Source organism: Bufo bufo, chromosome 2 (genome assembly GCF_905171765.1).
Source record: "Bufo bufo chromosome 2, aBufBuf1.1, whole genome shotgun sequence".
In the NCBI taxonomy this organism is placed as follows: domain Eukaryota; kingdom Metazoa; phylum Chordata; class Amphibia; order Anura; family Bufonidae; genus Bufo; species Bufo bufo.
The window spans coordinates 617,573,987-617,599,644 of record NC_053390.1 but is presented as its reverse complement, the minus strand read 5'-3'; the positions used below and the strand labels follow the sequence as shown (position 1 = coordinate 617,599,644).

Below are 25,658 nucleotides of genomic sequence, written 5' to 3'. Positions count from 1 at the left end.
GCTTTCCTATCTACAGCCGCAGCATCGTACACCTCCCCCACCCATAGCTTCTTCATTCTATGGAAGTCTGCTGTCGACAGATGGGTCTCCTGCAACAAGGCAATATCTGCCTTCATCCTACGTAATTGTCTCAGAACCTTCATGCGCTTGTTAGGAGATTTCAATCCTTTCACGTTCCACGAGACTATCCTCATAAATTTGTCACTAACGTAAGACCCACCTGTCAACAGAAAACCCATCCCCACCTTTCCGTCATAGCTTGAAAACCATCTATTGAAGAATTGCCTCCGAGCCCGACAGCACTCCACGACCCAATAGAAATTGATTGCTCATACATTGCCCCAGAACAGAGAAAAATAAGCCACATTAAAACCATGGCTAAGAAAAATGAAAAAAAAAACTAAGAAAAGTAAATAACAGGTAGTAGACACCACAATTATCTCAAGAACTCCCTTTTTTCTAGCATTGGACGCGGCACACCGCCGCCAACTAGATGCTATAATCTATATTCCCCAGAAATTATTAAATATCCCTATAAACATTCCTGGAACAATAGAAAGGAATAAAAACACAAGATTAGCAGAGTAGGTCCAAATAACCAGGATGTAACCTGACAATGAAATCACAGTCCTCCCATCTTCCTCGCGAATTTTGCTCCTGAAGGTTTCTGAAACTTAGACATCCTCTGTGGAAGAGATGAAGAAATCTGAGGCACCCGGTGCCATCCATTGCCTCCAGCCCTCATGTTGGTATCCCGACGATCATCCTCCATGTCAGTGGATTCCTGCCTGCGATCCGCTTGATTTTGCATAAATTCCTCCGCCTCCATTGGATCCGTAAAATGCTTGGAACTACCATCAGGCAGTTGTATCCGCAAAATAGCGGGGTAGGCCAGTTGGACTCTAGTCCCGTTCTTATAGAGGCTAGTACAAATTGCCCCAAAAGCCCTCCGCTTTCGCGCCACTTCAGCTGAATAATCGGCAAACAGAAGGACTTTAGTTCCTTTAAGAATCAATGGCTCCTTTCTTGCTCGGTACGCCCGCAGAATGTCCTCCTTGTCGGAGTAGTCCAGGTACTTACAAATCGCCTGTCTAGGCCTCTGGTCCACTTTACTGTTGGCGGACGACGTTTGATCTCTCCATGGCCCCACTCTATGGGCCCTCTCCACCTTCCTTCTTCCTCCCTGGAGACCCAGAGCCTGCGGTAATTCCACTTCGAAAACGTGGCGAAGTTCCGCTATTGGCACGGATTCTGGAACCCCCACCAAGCGTAGATTACTGCGCCTGGACCTATTTTCAAGGTCCTCAACGCGGTCATTTAGCTTTTCAGCCAGCTGGTATAAGTCCCGCATCTTCTGTGCAGTGTCTGTAGCCTCCTCCTCCATACAAGCCACCCGCTGCTCCACCTCAGATACCCTGTGATCTTGTAATTCCACCTCCTCTTGTAATTTGTTAAGCGCCGCATGCAGGGTAGTTGATAAAGAGGCAATAATATCAGGGGCTAACTGTTTCGCCACTTCAGTGGCTAGCAACTTAACATCCACCAACTTGCCAGAGGATTCAAAAAGATCCAGCTGTGTATTGTTAACTGGGGCTTCTTGTTCATCTGCCGATGCATGCCTCGGCGAGGAGGGAGGAAACGGCGCCATCTTAGGACAGATCCCGTCCGCACTCTCTGTGTCAGTTGCCACCTGGGGAGTAGATTTCTGCCCACTTCTCAGCAGGTAACGCTCCATACAGTTGCCAGAGCCTCACCGTATCAGTGGCGGCGCTCCAGCTGCTCTCAGAGAAGCAGGACTAGCAGATATATTCGGCGGTGGAGCGGAGCATAAGTCCCCAGCGTCTTTACATGCCCGCGCCGGAACCGGAAGTCTATATAAACTTTTTTGATGCAACTCCCTATGACTTGGGTGCCCGTTTTCTACATATATTCATTTTGCGCTTGTTTATTGGGGTAAACATTTACGTGAGCACCTGATCCCATTTGGATTGGAGGTGAGCCGCCCGTTTACAATTTCCTAAAACAGTTCATTTTCACCTCATAGCGAAGGCTGTAAAAATGAAACCCCAATATGCAATATAAAATGGTGCCATTAGAAAGTACAACCTGTGCCGCAAAAAACAAGCCCTCATACAGCAATGTGAATGAAAAAAATAAAAATAAAAATAAAAAATAAAAAAAGTCTCCCGGGAGTAAAAAATGAGAACACAGAAAATATCTTGGTCCTTAAAGAGGTTCTCTGATAATTTAAATTGGCCGCCAGCAATCTGTCTAGAATGTGAGAACAACTGGTTGCCACCACTTGCAGAGCTGCCTCTCCACATACTACACTGCTGTACAACAGATGGTAATGATGTGATCCTGTCTATGATATAACATCATGGCGGAGCAGCCTGGCAGGATAACTCACCAATATGTAGTATATGCAAGTGCCAAAACAAAATGTGTAGTGAGCCCTCACCCCTCTAGGCAGATCTGCAAGTGGAGTCAACTAGTCCCTCGCACATTCTAGGACAGGTTGCTGGCAGCCATTTTAAATCACTCCCCTTGAAATGTGTTTTCCAGGACTTTAATACTGATGACCCATCCTCAAGATACAGTAAGTCATCAGTATCTGATCTGTTGTGGGAGTCTGACACCCAGGACCCCCACTGATGAACTGTTTGAGAAGACACCGGCGCACCTGTGATTGCCACTGACTTCTCCATTCTCACCAAGCACAGTTTTGTACATAGTATAGCGGCTGTGCTTGGTATCGCGCTCAGCCCCATTCACTTCTACTCGGCTGAGCTGTGCCTAGGCCATGTGACCGATGAACGATTCTCCACTGGTCTAGGGAGAGCTGAGAGAAGGCCACAGCTTTGAAGTTGTCTTCAATATAGAAGGGGATTGCCTTCTTGAAATGTCCTCTATGAAGTTCTTTCCAATAAGCAGTCACAACCCATGTACCCTAAGAATTCCGCCAGAAAATCCACAAGTGTGGATTTTTAGGGTCCGGCTACACAGCGACGGCAATTCGCACAATAGAAAGACATTTTTTTGTAATAATAGTCAATGGTGTCGCATTTGATTTTTTAATTTTTAGATTTTTGGTCGTGTTGCAGTAGCAGCATGTAGCATTGCGACATCATTGACTATCATTACAAAAAATGTCACCGCTTAACCAGACCTTTACAAAATTACAGATTTTCTGTGTGTGAATTATGGTTCGGATTTTGTTTTCCTCCCCATTCCTGGCTGTATTCCGGCTTCCATGGAGTGGTGCCATTAATAGAGTCTTGTGGATAATCTGGAGGTATCAAGTAGGTTTAAAAAAATAATAATAATAATAATCACAGAAAAAACTAAGATAAAAACATCCTGCACGGTGTGATAAGATAATACTGCGCTTAATAAAGCAGATGCAAGCATTATATAGGGACAAAGTCCTCACTCTGATATGATAAAATCTGAGACACTTAGCCAATATATTTTGATCAAAACACATCTAAGCCGCCTACCAAGCGCCAAGGTGGTCTCAGGTCAGGCGGGTCCTACGCTAAACCTACCTAAGCCATTGGGCTTCTATGTTCAGGAGCACAGACGCCGTACATATGGTGTGCTGCTCTTAGTCACCTCCATGTGCATCAAGCAACCAATGGGAGGAGGAGTCAGCACACCTATATGTACCACCTAATCAACGCACTCTATTGGATAGGAAGGGCAAAAGTGCAGAGGAATGCTACTCCCAAGATAAAATAGGTGCGCCTTCACACTTGAAGGTGCCACTTCTCTCACTGGTTGCTTGATGTACATGGAGGTGACTAGAAGCAGCACACCATATGTGCGGCGTCTGCGCTCCTGAACATAGAAGCCCAATGGCTTAGGTAGGTTTAGCTTAGGACCCGCCTGACCTGAGACCACCTTGGCGTTTGGTAGGCGGCTTAGATGTGTTTTGATCAAAATATATTGGCTAAGTGTCTCAGATTTTATCATATCAGAGTGAGGACTTTGTCCATATATAATGCTTGCATCTACATTACTAAGTGCAGTATTATCTTTTTTCTGTGATTTTTTATTTTTTTTATCAAGTAGGTTTGCATTTGAAATGGACTTTTCTGTGAAATATTTTATCTATTTCTTTGCCTGTATTCCCCGGGAGCCCCATATTAAGAACCTGTTGTTTGCTCTGCCTCATATCTGTGCTTTTATAGTGATAGCTATTCTCCATAGTGATTAACAGCACTGATCACTAAGGTCATGGTGTCCATACAAGCAGGGCTAGGTTAATTATAATTATAAATCAAACTCAGCAAAAACAGGGCATTGTCAAAGTTACATCGCTACCTCTCTATACAGAGGTCCAGGAAAGTTGTGTCCAATGCCATGATATATAAAAGCAGCTAACAGGGATGTAGTGTCTCAAGCTTGCTTCACTGGTCACTTTTCATTCATTTTTCAAGGGGGTGGGGTGAAAAAACCCCAGCAAATCAGGCATTTTTTTTTCCATTATGGTGTTTACAGTGCATGATAAACAGTTTTATAGTTTAATAGTCTGGACTTTTTCATTTGCGGGAATACCAATTATGTTTATTTTTTTATTGTCTATTTTGATATGTAAAATTTGGAAAAATGGGGGGGGATTTGAAGTTTCAATAACTTTGTGTGCTTTTTTAATATTTTTAAACATTTTATTTCTTTTACGTTAATTTTTAGTCCCCTTAAGAGACTACAAATTAACTATTGAATTGATAACTATTTAGTGTACTAGATGTATAACACTGTTAACTGTCTGAATAAAGTATGTTTAAAAACATTTTATTAGAGATCGAATAAAAAGTTGGTTCTCCACCAAATTCAAAAATCAGGCTGGTGGTGCGAGTTAGAGTCTGGAATCTCGTATGAATATGTACCAGCTCTGCAAAGCTCACCCCGCCACAAATATCTCAGTGAAGGATAAAGGGGCTGAAAAAAAGCCCACACAAAAAGAGGGGTAATAGGAGTCCAGGCCACTATACTGGGTCTGTACTACTACATTCAATGACTCCAATGTAGGTTCGAGTAAAGTACAACCATTGGTGGTATGATTTGAATGGACCCCCACTAGGTAAGCGGCTCAATATTGGTTTATTAAACTACTACTGAACATAACAAGGCGCTCTGTATTGCTCAACCCGTTTCTCTGCCGCTGTTGCGCGGTATTTCCTCAGAAGCAACGGCAACCTAATCATAGAGGGCACTGTTCAGGTTCAACTACATCACTCAGTGGTGAATGCGCAGTAAGCATGTGTTTCATTAAACAGAAAACAAAACAAAACAAAAAATGCTGCACGCCTCTGATGGAGTGCGTGCAGCCAGGTAGAGCCTCCGGCACTATGACGGCCGTAGCGCGGGCGAATCCCCTTAATCTCCCCTTTAGAGACTACAACATGCAATTTTTTGCTATTTTTACAGGCTTCCTATTTAAGATACTCTTCTGTCAGAATGGGGCATTTTTTCTAAACTCAATATTTAAAGAAAACATTTTTTTTTCAAGAATTTTGGCTGATTTTCTTTTTTCTAAACCTCCTATATAGATATCTCATCCATCGCCAGTTAACTGCTGCTGCGAAAGATAGATGTTATTTATAAGCATAATAGTAGATTAATAGAGTTAATCAGATAACAGTATAAGGGCTCATGCACAAGAACATATATATATATATATATATATATATATATATATTTTTTTTTTTATACAGGTCGGTATGCGGAACTTTTTACTTCAATGGGGCTTGAAAAAAAAAAAGAAGGAAATTACTCTGTGTGCTTTCCGTGTCCGTATGTCCTTTCCACAATTTTTTTTTAACATGTCCTATTCCTGTTTGTTTGGCAGACAAGAACAGGCATTGTTACAATGGATCCGCAGATGTCATCCATTTTTATTGTGGACCGCAGTCGTGTGCATGAGCCTCAACAGCGCTATCATTCTCTTGATAGGCCTAGATAAAGGTGTCTACAGAAGTGCATTGCACTTATTGATATTAAGCATGATGCTTTGAGTAAGGCCCCTTTCACACAAGCAAGTTTTCCGCATGGGCGCAATGCGTGATGCGAACACATTGCGCCCGCACTGAATCCGGACCCATTCATTTCAATGGGTCTCTGTACATGAGCGTTGTTTTCCACGCATCACTTATGCGTTGCGTGAAAATCACAGCATGTTGTATATTCTGCGTTTTTCTCGCAGCCCTGGCTCCACAGAAGTAAATAGGCCTGTGTGAAAATGCATTTTTCACTGATGGTTGCTAAGAGATGTTGTTTATAAACCTTCAGTTTGATATCACATGCGTGAAAAACGCATCAAAATGCATTGCACGCGCGCTGAAAAAACTGAACAACTGAACGCAATCGCAGACAAAACTGACTGAACTTGCTTGCAAAATAGTGCGAGTTTTCCTGAACACACCCTGAACGCACCCAGACCTAATCCGTCACGCTCGTGTGCAAGAGGCCTAGCTCAACCCCCTGCCCTCTCTGGTCAGAGTGAATGGTCCGACTGAGAAAGTCAAGAGAGACAGTTAAGAGCCAGGACAAGGAGTAGAATGCATGAAGTAACTTCCAAAAATGATATGTAAAAAACCATCCAACTGTTTTTTTTATTAAAAAAAATAAATACATAGACTAATGACATATAGACTAATAGTTAATTAAAAAACGTTTGATGCTATGGCGGTCTGGAATCCCTCAAAAGGTCTCAAGCTGCAATAGCAACTGATCATAATGCCCCCTCTGTCTACTTAACCCCTTAAGGACACAGCCTTTTTTCACCTTAAGGACCAGGCCATTTTTTGCAAATCTGACCAGTGTCACTTTAAGTGGTGATAACTTTAAAACACTTTGACTTATACAGGCCATTCTGAGATAGTTTTTTCGTCACATATTGTACTTCAGGACACTGGTAAAATGAAGTAAAAAGAATTCATTTTTATTTATAAAAAAAATACCAAATTTACCAAAAATTTGTAAAAAAATAGCTAATTTCCAAGTTTCAATTTCTCTACTTCTATAATACATAGTAATACCTACAAAAATAGTTATTACTTTACATTCCTCATATGTCTACTTCATGTTTGGATCAATTTGGGAATTATATTTTATTTTTGGGGGATGTTACAAGGCTTAGAAGTTTATAAGCAAATCTTGAAATTTTTCAGAAATTTTCAAAAACCCACTTTTAGGGACCAGTTCAGGTCTGAAGTCACTTTGTGAGGCTTACATAATAGAAACCACCCAAAAATGACTACCATTCTAGAAACTACACCCCTCAAGGTATTCAAAACTCGTTAACCCTTTAGGTGTTCCACAAGAGTAAATGGCAAATGGTGATAAAATTTCAGAATTTAGATTTTTGGGCAAATTTTCCATTTTAATCAATTTTTTCCAGTAACAAAGCAAGGGTTAACAGCCAAACAAAATGCTATATTTATTGCCTCGATTCTGTAGTTTGCAAAAACACCCCATATGTGGCCGTAAACTACTGTACGGGCACACGGTAGGGCGTAGAGGGAAAGGTGCACCGTATGGTTTTTGGAAGGCAGATTTTGCTGGACTGGTTTATTTACACCATGTCCCATTTGAAGCCCCCCTGATGCACCCCTAGAGTAGAAACTCCATAAAAGTGACCCCATCTAAGAAACTACACCCCTCAAGGTATTTAAAACTGATTTTACAAACTTTGTTAATCCTTTAGGTGTTGCACAAGATTTAATGGAAAATAGAGATACAATTTCAAAATTTCACTTTTTTTCCATTTTAATATTTTTTTTCCAGTTACAAAGCAAGGGTTAACAGCCAAACAAAACTCCATATTTATGGCCCTGATTCTGTAGTTTACAGAAACACCCCATATGTGGTCGTAAACTGCTGTACGGGCACACGGCAGGGCGCAGAAGGAAAGGAATGCCATACGGTTTTTGGAAGGCAGATTTTGCTGGACTGGTTTTTTTGACACCATGTCCCATTTGAAGCCCCCCTGATGCACCCCTAGAGTAGAAACTACAAAAAAGTGACCCCATTTTAGAAACTACGGGATAGGGTGGCAGTTTTGTTGGTACTAGTTTAGGGTGCATATGATTTTTGGTTGCTCTATATTACACTTTTTGTGAGGCAAGGTAACAAGAAATAGATTTTTTGGCACCGTTTCTTTTTTTTGTTATTTACAACATTTTTCTGACAGGTTAGATCATGTGGTATTTTTATAGAGCAGGTTGTCACGGAAGCGGTGATACCTAATATGTATACAATTTTTTTATTTATGTAAGTTTTACACAATGATTTCATTTTTTAAACCCAAAAAATCATGTTTTAGTGTCTTAGTCTGAGAGCCATAGTTTTTTCAGTTTTTGGGCGATTATCTTAGGAAGGGTCTCATTTTTTGCAGAATGAGATTACGATGTGATCGGCACTATTTTGGGGTGCATATGACTTTTTGATCGCTTGCTATTACACTTTTTGTGATGTAAGATGACAAAAAATGGCTTTTTTTTACACCGTTTTTATTTTTTTTACGGTGGTCACCTGAGGGGTTAGGTCATGTGAGATTTTTATAGAGCCGGTCGATACGGACGCGGCGATACCTAATATGTATACTTTTTTTTTTATTTATGTAAGTTTTACACAGTGATTTCATTTTTGAAACATAGAGCCATAGTTTTTTCAGTTTTTGGGCGATTATCTTGGGTAGGGTATGATTTTTGCGGGATGAGATGACTGTTTGACAAATCCGACGGTTTGGTAAATTTTCCTTAATAGCATCTCTTCTGTGAGGTTTTCAAACTCAGTGGAATGAACAAGTTTTACAGAACATACAGTAGGTATCCATCTTTCTAGTTGATGGCCATTCTGTTTCTTCTCTGTGCCATGTATGTATTCTACTAAACTGTTTTATTGTTAAAAACTAGTTTACAAGAGGGATAGACAACATATCGATGCTATGAGTTAACTGCAAGATCAAGCAGTCACTAAGGGTATGTTCAGATGGGCCAGATATGCTGCAGATTTTTCCATCTGGGTCTTGTGCAGATGATTTGTAATGTGGATTTTACATCCACAGGATCTCACTTTATGTTGCAGATTTTATCCTTTGTATGGCATAGAGGGAAATCTGCAGTAAAATTCACTGACTTACAGCAAAATCCATGTCCTTTTTTTTCCCCAAATCATATGCCATATGGACATACCTTTACACTGTAGTCACTGTGAACAGACTCATGTGTAAACCAAATGAGCTATAAAAATTGATTTCATACATACAAACCTTCATAGTCCCAAAGTGCATGGAAGGGTTCTCCCGCTGGGCCTAAGGGTGCAGAAGGGTCATTGAAAAAAGGAGCAGACACATCCATCTGCAAGCCTTCAGCAGCTGGTTTCAAACAGATTGTCACTGGCTCATGTGTTGTGGGGACGCTGTTCCATTCGTGTTGAATTATAAATTCCATCTAAAAGAAGAAAAACATAAATGGTGCATCACAAAACTGTGCTAAAAACATTCAGAAATCATTTCTAAACACATGGAAGCAATTGCAGGTATACAAAGTAGATAAACGAGGGATGCTGTGGCTGATAAATGCAGTAAGAAGCACTACACTTATCAGAATGGTTACATAACTAAGGATCTCCTCCATAGGAGCCGGTGCTGTTTTACTACAGAAATGTTCCAAGGGCAAGATTTTCATATGGATTTTCCTCCAAGCTCTTCTCCCCTGCCGAGAGGAATTATTGTAGAGGAGACAGAGAGCTTCTGGCCATAAAACTTGCCTTGGAGGAGTGGAGTTATCTATTGGAGGGGCCCAGCATCCAGTGATAATTTTCACCGACCACAAGAACCTTTCTTTTTTTATTTTTATGAAGAGGTGAGTAGTAGCCTGGACAAAGGGGCGGCTGTGCATATAGCGTTCCTGGATTTTGCAAATGCTTTTGATACTGTCCGTCATAGACGTTTAATAGGTTAAGTAAGGTCTAAGGTTTGAAAAATATAGTTTGTAATTGGATTGAAAACTGGCTGAAGGACCGTGTCCAGAGAGTTGTGGTCAATGATTCCTATTCAGAATGGTCCCGGGTTAGAAGTAGTGTACCCCAAGCTTCAGTGCTGGACCCTCTATTATTTAATTTATTTATTAATGATATCAAGGACGGGATTAATAGCACCGTTTCTATTTTTGCAGATGACACTAAGCTATGTAGCACTGTACGGTCTATGGAAGATGTCCATAAACTACAAGCTGACTTGAACACTCTGAGTGATTGGAAATCAACTTGGCAAATGGGTTTAATGTGGATAAATGTAAAGTTATGCATCTTGGTAGTAATAATCTCCGTGCTTCATATGTCCTAGGTGATGTAACACTGGGAGAGTCACTTGTAGAGAAGGATTTGGGTATCCTTGTAGATGGTAGATTAAATAACAGCATGCAATGTCAATCAGCTGCTTCTAAGGCCACCAGGATATTGTCATGCATTAAACGAGGCATGGACTCGGGGCAGGGATGTAATATTACCACTTTACATCTGGAATATGCAGTTCAGTTCTGGGCACCAGTCCATAGAAAGGACACACTGCAGTTGGAAAAAGTACAGAGGAGAGCGACTAAACTGATAAGGGGCATGGAGGGTCTTAGTTATGAAGGAAGATTAAAATAATTGAATTTATTTTGTCTTGAGAAGACTAGGGGGGGGGGGGACATGATTAACCTATACAAATATATAAATGGGCCATACAAAAAATATGGTGAAAAACTGTTCTATGTAAAATGCCCTCAGAAGACAAGGGGGCACTGCCTCCGACTGGAGAAGAAAAAGTTTAGTCTCCAGAAGCGTCAAAGCTTCTTTACTGTAAGAACTGTGAATCTGTGGAATAGACTCCCTCAGGACATGGTCATAGCAGGAACAGTGGACAGTTTTAAAAAGGGTTTAGATGAATTATTAAAAGTAAACATTAATGCTTATGAAAACGTGTAGAAATCCGAATCTCACTTCCTTCTAGGATTCACGTCCCCACCTATCCCTTGGTTGAACTTGATGGACTTATGTCTTTTTTCAACCGTATCAACTATGTAATATCTGCAGACGGCCCAGCGTCTGAACCCTCGCCAAGCCAGATGGGCACTCTTCATCAAGGCGGATGCTCTATGACTTCTCCAACCAGCAGGAGGAGCTTCAGCACATTGTAGATCCTGCTCGCTTGAGCACAGTGGCTCATGTCCTGGTATAAGACATCCCTCCCGGGAAGACATTTGTGCTATCTTCCAAGAGAAAACATATTCTAGCTTGGGGGCACAACTTCAAACTCCTAGCCATCCTGCACATATATAAGTGGCTCAGTCCCCTTCCCAGATGCCTCAGTGTCAAGGTCCTTGTGTACTGCTAATGTTCCTGATATCTGCTTGTGTTCCTGACCTGTACCTGTGCCTCCTGCCCTGACCTTCTGCTTGTTTGACTTCGCCTCTGCCTCATCCTTCCGTCCTGCACTGTTGCTCCTGGTTACGACTCAGACTGCTAACAACGCCTGTACCTCTGGTACCTTGCTCAGGTACCTCCTGGTCCGCCTGGACCAGCTGCGTTGTGTGCCAGTCCTCCTCAAGAGTGTATATTAGGGATCTACAGTAGGTGGACCTCCTATTTGTATTCTCAGTGGTCTCAATAATAGAAATACGGAACTGAGGATGCCTTGTTGTATTTAGGTTAATATATAACTTTTATTTAGGTCATTTAAAATAAATGAGACAGTATGGTGTGTAAATCTACACTATTAGAAGATAGGGGGCGCTATGGGTCTATATCAGCAAATGAGGCCAGTCTGCCTGTTATAGTGGAGGAGGGTGGTACCCTGGGGAGGAGCCTATTAGTCCGGACCCTAACTCACCCTGTATACTCACCCTACTTGGCCTGGTCTAATAGGTGTCAAAACCTCAGTGGCTGTAGTCGGGGCACTCGTCCTGACAAGGACGACCCCCAGCCTCAGGAACCTTGGGCCTGTGCTGTAAACCCTATTCTCTTACCTCCCTAGAAGTTGTTGATGGTACCTTTATCCTACGCGTTTCACCGGGTGTAGACTCGGCTCGTCAGGGATATTGGTGGACAGAGCACCGGATGCAGTGGCTGTGCGTCTGTAGTCTTCTTCTGGCAGTGGCAATCTTTGATACTCCCGCGTCTCCTTTTGAACGCGTAGCTCCTCCCACATGGTGCGTCACTCATCACGTGTCTCTTCAGACGGAGACACCATGCCGAGATACCGCCCCAGGCTGAGTACGGGCTCGCTGTGCTCCGTCACTACCCGGATGTGACATGTGTTGTGGGAGTGGTTAGTTGCTATGGGGATCTAACTCTGCGTCCCCGGCTAACTTTCAGTGCAGCAAGTTTCTATTGATGATCGCTGTTTAGCGATCCTAGTGCCGTCTGGGTCAGAGGACAGCTGATGGGTAGTTGTAAATGTATCAGTTAGTGGACCGGAGACGACGCTCAATCACCCCATCCTGTTCCGGACCGCAGTGAGAGCGTGCAGGTCCAGTCCACTTCTAAGTTATAGCAGCAGTATCATTGCACTAAGATGCAGCTTTTGGTAAGATAATAGCAAGTATATATATATATAGTAGTGTTTACATCGCACACATATACCTGTACATGACCAGCGTCTGTTGCCTATACGTACAGAAGAATTTGCACCATAGACCAGTGTGTATCACACAGGTACCCCCGTGCATAGCCAGTATGTATCACACAGGTACCCCTGTGCATGGCCAAAATCAGATGACCTATACGTTTAGTAATTTATATGCAGCTGACACTGATCATGACAAAAAGTTTGTCCACATGGTATATTGCAAAGGGTAAGTGTACCCTAGTATAGTTAGCACTACTCCATATAGTATTTATGATATATAGGTTATTCCTAGATAGATGGTAATAGTCCACTCAGTACAGTCCCCAAGTTCAGATTGGAACACTTGGTGCAGATAAATGTTACCAGTGTCCCATAGTGTCCCTTAGGTACCAATGTCCCATAGGCACACTTGGGGGCAGCGCCGTGGACAGCAAAAGTATGGAGGGATAGTCTGGTCGGTATCATTTCACTACTAGATGGCCTGTATTTTAATCTACCGTTTTATATTGTTTTCACAGGAAGGGTTTATACGAAAGGTATTCATTGAGACCATTAGGTGTCACTGATTTTAGTCTGAAGATCCATCTGGTTTCTGCCTTGAGGATCATTTTGTCCCAATCTCCACCTCTACTGGGCCTGGTGATGTGCTGGATACCTATGAATTTAAGGTAAGTGGTATCCCCATTGTGATATTGGTTCATATGGCGGGCCACTGATGTATCTTTCTTATTTTGGACATCATTGATGTGGTCTCTGATTCTACGCCTAAACTCCCTCTTTGTTTTCCCTACATAGTCAAGGGGGCATGAGCATTGTGCCAGATAAACTACACCCATAGTGAGGCAGTTTATATAATCACGTATTGAGTACTCTATGTGTGTAGACGAGCTTGTGAAGTTCATGGTTTTGGATATTTGACTACAGGCTGTGCACCTTCCACATTTGAAGGTGCCTAGCGGCCTCCTTGACAGCCAGTTTCCGGGGTTCTGAGGGGGCTGGTAGTGGCTGTTGACCAGTCTATCCTTCAAACTTCTACCTTTTCTGTAAGTTATTAGGGGGTAGGGACCTATAATATCTTCCAGATCTGGGTCTGTTTTTAGTATGTCCCAGTGTCTGGATAGCACCTGTCTCACCTGCTGATGTGCATCATCAAAGGTACCAACGATGCGAGCAGAGTTCTGCTCCTTCGTTGGTCCCCCCTTCTTCTTGTTGGGTATGAGCAGTGTGTCTCTGTTTGCCGAACATGCTCCCTCAAAGGCCACACGTAGCACTCCGTCTGGGTAGCCTCTTTCCCTGAACCTGTATCTCAGATCCCTTGCTTCACTCTTGAATTTTTTCATAGTGGAGCAATTACGTCGGAGTCTGAGATACTGGCCCCTGGGTATGCCCCTCCGTAGAGCATAGGGGTGGGCACTTTCCCAGCGGAGCATGCTATTTGTGGCCGTCTTTTTACGGTAAATGGATGTAGTTATTTTATTCCCTAAGCCTCTTTCTATCAATACATCTAGGAAAGGTAGGGAGTCATGGTTAACTTCAGAGGTGAACCTGAGGCTTAGGTCGTTGTTATTAATAACATCCATAAATTCTGCAAAAGACTCCTCTGATCCCCTCCATAGTACAAAGATGTCGTCTATGAACCTTAGCCAGACAGATATCTTTTCTTGCCACTTATCCATCCTCTCCGACCCAATATAGTTGGCTTCCCACCAGCCCAGGAGCAGATTTGCATACGACGGCGCACATGAGCTGCCCATCGCGGTGCCCCTGAGCTGGTGGTAATATTGGTCATTGAAGATGAAGTAGTTTCTAGTCAGGCTAAAGTTCAGTAGATCTAGTAGGAAATTGTTATGCATGGAGCATCTATTGTCCCTCATTGACAGATAACTTGCAACTGCTTTGAGACCCAGATGGTGTTGGATGGAGCTATATAGGGCCTCTACATCTATGGATGCGAACATAGTTTGGTCATCTATACACACACCACTGAGTTTCCACAAATGGTCTAATGATTTTATCGATATAGATACCTATATTTTGCCCCAAACTGCCTAGCCCTGATACAATGGGGCGCCCTTTTAGAGGCATAGTCCCTTTGTGAATCTTCGGTGTGGTATAGAACGTGGCCGTAATTGGATATTTAGGGAGAAGGAAGTCCTTTTCTGTCTCGTTTATTAGTTTATCCCTGAGACCTTTCGTCAGGATTTGTCCTAGTTCAGCAAGAAAAATAGGGCCAGGGTCCTGTGCTAGGACTTCATAAGTTTCCTTGTCTTTAAGGATGTCCAGGCACATCTTTTTGTAGATGTCCTGGTCCATTACCACTAGGTTCCCCCCCTTGTCCGAGGGTTTGATTATAAGATTACGGTCCTTTTCTAGATTTTTAAGGGCTAGGTGCTCGTCCCTATTCAGATTCAGTGTGCTCCTGGTGGTATTAATTAATTCCAGATCCCTGGTCACTAGTTTGTGAAAAATGGAGACACTTGAATCTGGTAGAGGAGGCGGCATCTGTGTACTTTTCAATTTTAGTTCGGTAAAGGGGCCCTCACCTCTGTCTCTCTCGCCTTCCTCCATCAGATTAACAAGAGTGCGTGTGGCTTCTAGTTCCCTAGAATTCATATTTAGTTCTCCATAATTCTTGCGATCTTGAAGGCGAAAGTGTTTATGCCAGAGTAATCTGCGCGTAAATAGGGCTACATCCTTACTCCATTCAAAGGTGTCGTGTTTAACTGTGGGGACAAAGGACAGTCCTTTGCTAAGGAGGGATATATCACTAGAGGATAAATTGTAAGAAGAGAGGTTGATGATTTGCATTTTATTGGTCGGTTTGTTTAGTCCTGGGTCCCCCCCTATACCTTGTTCCTTAACTGGTAAGGCATTGGTGTGGGGGCCTGGGCCAAAAAAACAGAGGATGAGGCTGATGATGAGGGGATAGGTGTTGGTCCTTGAGTGGTACATGTTGGGTAGCCCTCTCCGTAGGTGTATCTATTAGCTACTCTTGGTCGCCCTCTACCTTTACCCCTCTACATCTTCTATCCTCCTCAAGAGGTAGCGATCTGGTGTTCCCCTCAGGAAAGTCTATCCCCACCATCAGGGGTACTGTGAAGATCGAGGGATTAATTTATACAATGCCCTTAGAGGAGGTAGAACACGTGGCACAGTGGGTTCACACCCGCTGGTTCGTGACAGAGACCTACAGTTAGAAGAGTTGTTCCTCCTTTGAATTTAAACCTGGTGTTATCAGGTCTTGTGTGTTCTCCTTTTGAAAACATTGGCAGATATATCTTCTAAGTTTCTCACTCTAAAAACTGTTTTAGGGGCTATAACATCTACCCATAGGGTGAAATTCAGGCTCTCAAGATCAGTGAGCCCTTCAGAGGATAAAATTGCATAGTTCGGTCAGTCCTTTGTACCTAAAGTCGTCTCTGACTTTTACAGACTAGGAGATTGGTGTTGTACAATATTTTCTAGATACTAAGGTATGGAGAAAATCTGATTAGCTTTTTGCTTATTTCCAGGGAGCTAATAAAGGAATCAGAGCCTCAAAGAGCTCTCTGGCTTGTTGGATTCAAAAATCTATTTGTGAAGCCTATAAAGCTATGAATAAAGATCCTAAAGTAAAGCTAAGGGTTCTTTTCACTAGAGCAGTATCAGATGCCTCAGCAGAAAGGGCTGAAGCCTCTATGAAACAAATTTGCAAGACTGCAACGTGGTCAAATCCACATATGTATGTAAAACATTACAGAATTGATGTTGAGTTAAAACAAAATGTAGCATTTGGCAGGTAGGCTCTGCAGGCTATAGTCCCACCCTAGTTGTATAATCTGGAATATCTCACTGAAGTGCTGTCGTGGAGGATGAAATGGAAAAACTGGATTACACTTAACGTTAATTTCCTTTTCAGCAGTCCTCAATGACGGCATGGTATATTCCTGCCCCACTCATCCCTCCCAAAAATATATATGAGATAATTAATGGGGTCTTTCCGAGACGTTATAATTATCAAAAAGCTGATTGGTGGGGTTCCTGGGTGTTAGTATCACGGTCTGCGTGGCTATCACATACGTGACACAGAGGGAGGGAACGAGGAAGGCCCTGCCCAAGTGAGAGGGAAGATGGTGACCCCTGACTCACCTGGCGGCTGGCACCTGGCTGCCCTGACGTCCCTAGACGGGTTCCTCACCCGTACGCCGATCACGTGCCTAAAGCCCTGGCTTTCCCTGAGCTGAGCCCTAGGTAGTGAACAGGGCGATGGGAACACTAGTCCGCACCACTAACTCTAAGGGAAAACACCAAGGGGAGGACAGACAACACAGACTCAACATATATTCCCAGGTGGGCGACAACAGGAGACAACAATAAGCCAAACAGAGATCCGGAGGGTAGCACAAAGGAACAACAACCAGGATTAACCACTCCAGTGGGTCAGTATAGATGTCCAGGCAGGAAGCTCTATAACTGGCAACTAAAGAAGTGTGAGGGGAGAATATAAGGAGGTAGGGAGTGGCAGACACGAAACAGCTGAGGAGGAGAAGCTACGGATCCCTGAGAGAGACAAAAAGGATAGCAAGGCAAACACAGAAAACAATAACTAAGAAACACCATGATCTTTAGATATAGAGCGCGCAGCCACCCGCTGCGACTTCCTGACCCCGGGTATAACGGAGTCAGACGTGGCTCTTGATACCCTCGTGACAGTACCCCCCCTTTCACGAGGGGCCTCCGGACACTCAGGACCAGGTCTCTCCGGATGAGAGGCATGGAAAGTCTGAATTAACCTGTTGGCGTTTACCTCTGACGCTGGAACCCACATTCTTTCCTCGGGACCGTAACGCCTCCAATGCACAAGATACTGAAGAGAGCGGCGGACCCGACGAGAATCAACAATTCTGGCTATTTGAAACTCCAGATTACCATCCACAATAACAGGAGGAGGTGGCAGCGGCGATGGTTCTAGAGGTGGAACATACTTCTTGAGTAACGATTTATGGAAGACGTTATGGATCTTAAAAAGTCTGAGGTAGCTCCAGGCGAAAAGCCACAGGGTTAATGACGGCTACTATTTTATAGGGACCAATGAACCTAGGACCCAGTTTCCAAGAAGGAACCTTCAACTTAATATTCCTAGTAGACAACCACACATAGTCATTCACTCCTAGGTCCGGACCTGGCGACCGTTTCTTATCGGCCATGCATTTATATTTACCACTCATCTTTTTCAAGTTAACTTGCACCTTCTGCCATACCGATGAAAGAGATGAAGAAAACCTTTCCTCTTCGGGAACCCCAGAAGACCCCCCCTCTTTGAAAGTACAAAATTGGGGATGAAAACCGTATGCACCAAGGAATGGTGACTTGCCAGTGGACTCCTGATAATGATTATTTATGGCAAACTCAGCTAACGGTAAGTATGATGACCACAACTCTTGGTTTTCAGACACAAAACACCTTAAATATGTTTCTAGGTTTTGGTTGGTACGCTCAGTCTGTCCATTCGACTGAGGATGGAAAGCTGAGGAAAAGGACAAGTGAACCCCCAAACGGGAACAAAAAGCTTTCCAAAACTTAGAAATAAACTGGGTTCCCCGATCCGAAACCACATCGGAAGGGACCCCGTGAAGCTTCACGATTTCACTGATAAACACCTGAGCGAGAGTTTTAGCATTAGGAAGTGTGGGTAGCGCAATAAAGTGTACCATTTTGCTAAACCTGTCTACTACTACCAAAATAACTGTTTTACCCGCAGACAACGGTAAGTCAGTGATGAAATCCATAGACAGATGTGTCCATGGCCTATTGGGAATGAAAAGTGGCAATAAAGACCCTGCTGGACGTGTATGAGAGACTTTCGCGCGTGCACAAGTAGAACAAGTAGACACGAAATCCATTACATCCTGACGCAACCTTGGCCACCAAAAACGACGAGATAAAAGCTCCAAGGTTGCTTTACTACCCGGGTGCCCAGCAAGTGCCGAATTATGATGTTCTTTTAATAATTCAAGACGCAGGTTTAACGGTACAAACAATTTCTCTGAGGGGCAAGAGGCCGGGGCGTCCCCCTGAGCCTCTAACACCTTTCCCTCTAGAACAGAGTGTACAGCAGAGACAACCACTCCTCTTTGTAAAATAGGTACCGGATCACAAACATTACCCCCTCCAGGGAAACTACGAGATAATGCGTCTGCCTTGGTATTTTTTGCCCCAGGACGATAGGTGATTACAAAGTTAAATCTGGTAAAGAATAGCGACCACCTAGCTTTTCTAGGGGTGAGACGTTTAGCCGATTCTAGGTACAGAAGGTTCTTGTGATCCGTAATCACCATGACTGGGTGGATTGCTCCCTCTAAGAAGTGATGCCACTCTTCAAGCGCCAGTTTAATCGCCAACAGTTCCCTATTTCCAATATCATAATTCTTCTCTGCAGAAGATAATTTTTTGGAAAAGAAAGCGCAAGGACGCAATTTGCCGGGAGACGGACCCTGAGACAATACAGCTCCCACTCCAACCTCTGACGCATCTACCTCGACAATAAAAGGCTGGGAGACATCAGGTTGAATTAGAACAGGTGCCGAGGTAAACCTCTCCTTTAGAGAGGAAAATGCATCTTTAGCGGCGTTAGACCATTTGGAAAAATCCGTCCCCTTCCTAGTCATGTCGGTAAGGGGTTTAACGATCACTGAATAATTTTTAATGAACTTTCTATAGAAATTAGCGAAACCCAAAAACCGTTGTAGGGCTTTAAGGTTCTCAGGAAGATCCCAATCTAAAATTGCCTGGACCTTCCCAGGATCCATGCGGAAACCTGAAGCAGATAATAGATATCCCAGGAACTGTAATTCCTGAACAGCGAAGACACATTTTTCAATTTTCGCATATAACTTTTTCGTCCGTAGGACCTGCAGTACTTGCCTGACATGCACCTCATGTGTTTTCAGATCAGCCGAATAAATTAAGATATCATCTAGGTATATGACTACAAACCTGCCGATGAGATGACTAAAAATATCATTAACGAAATGTTGGAAGACAGCAGGGGCATTGGTCAGACCGAAAGGCATAACAAGATTTTCATAATGCCCCTCAGGGGTGTTAAAAGCTGTCTTCCACTCATCCCCTTCCCTGATACGAATCAGATTGTAGGCCCCCCTAAGATCAAGTTTGGAGAACCACTTAGCACCCGCAATCTGATTAAAAAGGTCAGGAATGAGAGGAAGAGGGTATGGGTCACGGATGGTTATCTGGTTTAACTCACGGAAATCTAAGCAAGGACGCAGGCCCCCATCTTTCTTTTTAACAAAGAAAAACCCTGCAGCCACGGGTGAAGAAGAGGGTCTGATGTGTCCCTTAGCCAGACTCTCGGAGATATAATCTTTCATGGCTTGTCTCTCGGGACCCGAAAGATTATACAACCTGGACTTGGGTAATTTTGCCCCGGGAATCAGGTTAACCGGGCAATCATAAGGACGATGAGGTGGTAGTTTCTGACAACCCTTTTCAGAAAAAACGTCCTCAAAGTCCGAAATAAATGTAGGTAGGGAAGCTATGGAGGCGATTAAGCAATTGTTATTTAAGCAATTCTCTCTGCAATGCTCACTCCACTCCAATATCTCCCTGGCCTGCCAATCCACCACTGGATTGTGCGCTACCAACCAGGGAAGACCCAATACCACCGGAGAGGGAAGGCCCTCCAGAACGTAACATGAAAGACACTCATTATGGTGGTCCCCTACCCGAAGGTGTAAATTACGAACAATGTGGGTGAGGTTTCTCTGAGACAGAGGAGCAGAATCTATAGCGAATACGGGAATAGGTCTCTGCAGCGTACAGAGAGAGAAACCCATAGTGCGGGCAAAATGGGCATCAATCAAGTTTACCCCTGCTCCACTGTCTAGAAAAACAGAAATAGACTCCGTCTTAACACCAAAAACAATGACCGCTGGTAACACAAATTGAGATGTTCGTATGAAGGAAACGTATACCCCCCGGCTGACATCCTCCGCACAGCCCGGGGTTAGTAGTTTTCCGACGGTCTTTTGTTTTTGAGAAAGGAGGGACAGACATTAATGAAATGACCCCTCCCCCCACAGAAAAAACAAGCCCCTCCCCTACGGCGAATCTCGGGAGGACGGACCTGACGAGAAGTTCCGCCTAGCTGCATAGGCTCATCTAAGTCAGAACAGGCTGACTGTTGCTTGGGAGAGGTAACCAATTGCTCCGGAATTTTCGATCTCTCCCTAAGACGTCTATCTATTCTGATAGAGAGGGACATAACAGCATCAAGGGAAAGGGGGGTCTCATACAGCGCCAGTGCATCCTTAACCCTTTCAGATAACCCAGAGCAGAACTGACTCCTGAGAGCCGGGTCGTTCCACTGAGTATCCGTAGCCCACCTACGGAACTCTGAGCAATATTCCTCTGCTGACCGATCTCCCTGTAGGAGTCTCCGTAACTTCGACTCAGCCAGGGCGACTCGGTCAGGGTCATCATATATGAGACCCAAAGCCCCAAAAAATCCCTCCACTGACCGAAGAGCCTGAGAACCAGGGGGTAACGAGAACGCCCAGGATTGCGGATCCCCCTGAAGCAGGGAAATGACAATCCCAACCCGCTGTTCTTCATGACCTGAGGAGTAAGGGCGCAACTTAAAATATAATTTGCAGGCCTCACGGAACGTTGCAAATTTGTCCCTTCCCCCAGAAAATCTGTCGGGAAGAGCAACCTTGGGTTCAGTGACAACCTGGTTACCCATAGCAACCGCTGGGGGTGCGGTCTGCTGCATTTGCTGCTGTTGTTGGAGAACAGACGCCTTCAATCCTGCCACCTCCAAAGACAGGCTTTGAAGCTGTCTGCCAAGGCATCAATAGGATCCATATTGGATTCTAAGTAGAGAGAGAAAAGTAAGGGCCAGTTATAATATCACGGTCGGCGTGGCTATCACATACGTGACACAGAGGGAGGGAACGAGGAAGGCCCTGCCCAAGTGAGAGGGAAGATGGTGACCCCTGACTCACCTGGCGGCTGGCACCTGGCTGCCCTGACGTCCCTAGACGGGTTCCTCACCCGTACGCCGATCACGTGCCTAAAGCCCTGGCTTTCCCTGAGCTGAGCCCTAGGTAGTGAACAGGGCGATGGGAACACTAGTCCGCACCACTAACTCTAAGGGAAAACACCAAGGGGAGGACAGACAACACAGATTCAACATATATTCCCAGGTGGGCGACAACAGGAGACAACAATAAGCCAAACAGGGATCCGGAGGGTAGCACTCAGGAACGACAACCAGGATTCACCACTCCAGTGGGTCAGTATAGATGTCCAGGCAGGAAGCTCTATAACTGGCAACTAAAGAAGTGTGAGGGGAGAATATAAGGAGGTAGGGAGTGGCAGACACGAAACAGCTGAGGAGGAGAAGCTACGGATCCCTGAGAGAGACAAAAAGGATAGCAAGGCAAACACAGAAAACAATAACTAAGAAACACCATGATCTTTAGATATAGAGCGCGCAGCCACCCGCTGCGACTTCCTGACCCCGGGTATAACGGAGTCAGACGTGGCTCTTGATACCCTCGTGACAGTTAGACCCCCACCGATCAGATACTGATGACCTATCCTAGGGGTATTTCATCAGTATAAAAGACCTGGAAAACCTTTTATACATATATAGGTCACAAAATTGATGATTAGGTGGAGGTTGTTGTGTGATATTAGACTCTGTAGGCTGCTGGTCAGAACCCTCTTCCATCCCACCTGGTTGGAAGAGGGTTATCTCACTGTAGTGGAGGACTCATGAAAAGGAAATTACCAGTAAGTGTAATCCAGTTATTTATATATATTTTATCACAGTATAAAGCCTCATGTACACGACCGTATATATTTTTGTGGTTCGCAAACCGTGGATCTGCAAAATAGGCATACTGGCCGTGTACATGCCACATTTTTCTTGATCCCGACAGTAGAAATGACAAGAAAAGGACGTTATATAATTTGCAGGATACACACACACACATGCAGACAGCACATGGATGATTGCTAGCCCAAAGAAATGAATGGTTCCATGTACAAACCACAAAAAATGTGGATCGGACATGGTCCAAAAGTACGGTCGTGTGCATGAGGGCGGCCGAACATTTCTCTAACCTGCCGATTCCTGACCAGGATTCCCTGGAACCTGGTCAGGAGTTCCTCAGAAGACAGCAGCGGTGGAGTTGTCACTTTTACAAATGAGATGGCAAACTCAGTCTACAAAGAAATGCTTGTCATGAGCACAGGCAAAGCATTCAACGTATCTGTAACAAAATATAAAAGTACAGGAAGCTTTACCCTCCCCTATACCAGGCTTCTTTAAGACTGAAATGGTCGGAGGGGTATAATGGAAAGATTTGCACCTGTTAAACCCACACCTAGTTTTGGCTTACAAAGGCCTCATGCACACGTCCGTTGTTTTGGTCCGCATCCGAGCCGCAGTTTTGGCGGCTCGGATGCTGACCCATTCACTTCAATGGGGCCGCAGAAGATGCAGACAGCACTCTGTGTGCTATCCGCATCCGTTGCTTCGTTCCGTGGTCCGCAAAAAAAAATATAACCTGTTCTATTCTTGTCCGCGTTTTGCAGACAAAAATAGGCAGTTATATTAAAGGCTGTCCGTGCCGTTCCGCAAATTGCGGAACGCACACAGACGCCATCCGTGTTTTGCGGTTCCGCGGTTTGCGGACCGCAAAACACACAACAGTCGTGTGCATGAGGCCAAACACTGATGGAAATCACTGATCAAACACTGACAGTGTGAAAACGGCCTTAGGCACACGACTGTTAGGTGTTTTGCCGTTTGCAAAACACGGATACTGGCCATGTGTATTTTGTGGAAAGGAATGGCCGACCCCTAATAGAACTGTCCTAACCTTGTCTGTATTGCAGACAATAATAGGACATGTTCTTTTTTTGGCGGAACGGCCATGAGGACATGCACACAGAGTCATTTCCGGTTTTTTTTTGCGGCCCAATTGAAGTGAATAGTTCGGCTAATGGGCTGCAAAAAAAAAAAGGAAAAAAAAAGAAATGCAGCTTCAGCCCCAAACCTCTGAGTGACAGCTGTAGCATCCAACCAGGAGTCAAATATAGCTGTCACTCAGCGGAGAGAGGAGGGGCTGTGAATCAGCTTAATGCAGAGAACACTTCACAGTGAAGCACCACCTCTTGGGGCTCATTCACATTGGGATCTGAGCTGAGGTATGATTGTGGGTCTGAACTGAGGTATGATTCAGGGTCTTATCAACATTGGGGGTCTGATTGGGGCTGTGAGCTGAAATGATATTAACAATGGGGGTCTAATTGGTGGTCTGATCCGAGGTCTAATGAAAAATATTTTTTCCTTATTGTCCTCTAAAACCTAGGTGTGTCTTATAGGTTTGTGCATCTTACACTGCGTGCAGAATTATTAGGCAAATGAGTATTTTGACCACATCATCCTCTTTATGCATGTTGTCTTACTCCAAGCTGTATAGGCTCGAAAGCCTACTACCAATTAAGCATATTAGCTGATGTGCATCTCTGTAATGAGAAGGGGTGTGGTCTAATGACATCAACACCCTATATCAGGTGTGCATAATTATTAGGCAACTTCGTTTCCTTTGGCAAAATGGGTCAAAAGAAGGACTTGACAGGCTCAGAAAAGTCAAAAATAGTGAGATATCTTGCAGAGGGATGCAGCACTCTTAAAATTGCAAAGCTTCTGAAGCGTGATCATCGAACAATCAAGCGTTTCATTCAAAATAGTCAGCAGGGTCGCAAGAAGCGTGTGGAAAAACCAAGGCGCAAAATAACTGCCCATGAACTGAGAAAAGTCAAGCGTGCAGCTGCCAAGATGCCACTTGCCACCAGTTTGGCCATATTTCAGAGCTGCAACATCACTGGAGTGCCCAAAAGCACAAGGTGTGCAATACTCAGAGACATGGCCAAGGTAAGAAAGGCTGAAAGACGACCACCACTGAACAAGACACACAAGCTGAAACATCAAGACTGGGCCAAGAAATATCTCAAGACTGATTTTTCTAAGGTTTTATGGACTGATGAAATGAGAGTGAGTCTTGATGGGCCAGATGGATGGGCCCGTGGCTGGATTGGTAAAGGGCAGAGAGCTCCAGTCCGACTCAGACGCCAGCAAGGTGGAGGTGGAGTACTGGTTTGGGCTGGTATCATCAAAGATGAGCTTGTGGGGCCTTTTCGGGTTGAGGATGGAGTCAAGCTCAACTCCCAGTCCTACTGCCAGTTTCTGGAAGACACCTTCTTCAAGCAGTGGTACAGGAAGAAGTCTGCATCCTTCAAGAAAAACATGATTTTCATGCAGGACAATGCTCCATCACACGCGTCCAAGTACTCCACAGCGTGGCTGGCAAGAAAGGGTATAAAAGAAGAAAATCTAATGACATGGCCTCCTTGTTCACCTGATCTGAACCCCATTGAGAACCTGTGGTCCATCATCAAATGTGAGATTTACAAGGAGGGAAAACAGTACACCTCTCTGAACAGTGTCTGGGAGGCTGTGGTTGCTGCTGCACGCAATGTTGATGGTGAACAGATCAAAACACTGACAGAATCCATGGATGGCAGGCTTTTGAGTGTCCTTGCAAAGAAAGGTGGCTATATTGGTCACTGATTTGTTTTTGTTTTGTTTTTGAATGTCAGAAATGTATATTTGTGAATGTTGAGATGTTATATTGGTTTCACTGGTAAAAAAAAAATAATTGAAATGGGTATATATTTGTTTTTTGTTAAGTTGCCTAATAATTATGCACAGTAATAGTCACCTGCACACACAGATATCCCCCTAAAATAGCTAAAACAAAAAACAAACTAAAAACTACTTCCAAAAATATTCAGTTTTGATATTAATGAGTTTTTTGGGTTCATTGAGAACATGGTTGTTGTTCAATAATAAAATTAATCCTCAAAAATACAACTTGCCTAATAATTCTGCACTCCCTGTATAGGGCGAAAAATACTTTAGGTCTACACAATGTCTATACACATAAAGGCATGCACCGATTAG

General features: G+C 43.9%; 1 protein-coding gene across 1 annotated transcript in view; it reads right to left on the bottom strand.

Moving 5' to 3' along the window:
- Positions 1-25,658, bottom strand: part of LOC120991721 (UPF0462 protein C4orf33 homolog) — a 125,770-nt gene that overhangs the window by 53,892 nt on the left and 46,220 nt on the right. Inside the window, exon 2 of the mRNA XM_040420507.1 lies at positions 9,278-9,458. Within this exon, the coding sequence (XP_040276441.1) occupies positions 9,278-9,458 (181 nt within the window). The remainder of the gene's footprint in view (positions 1-9,277; positions 9,459-25,658) is intronic.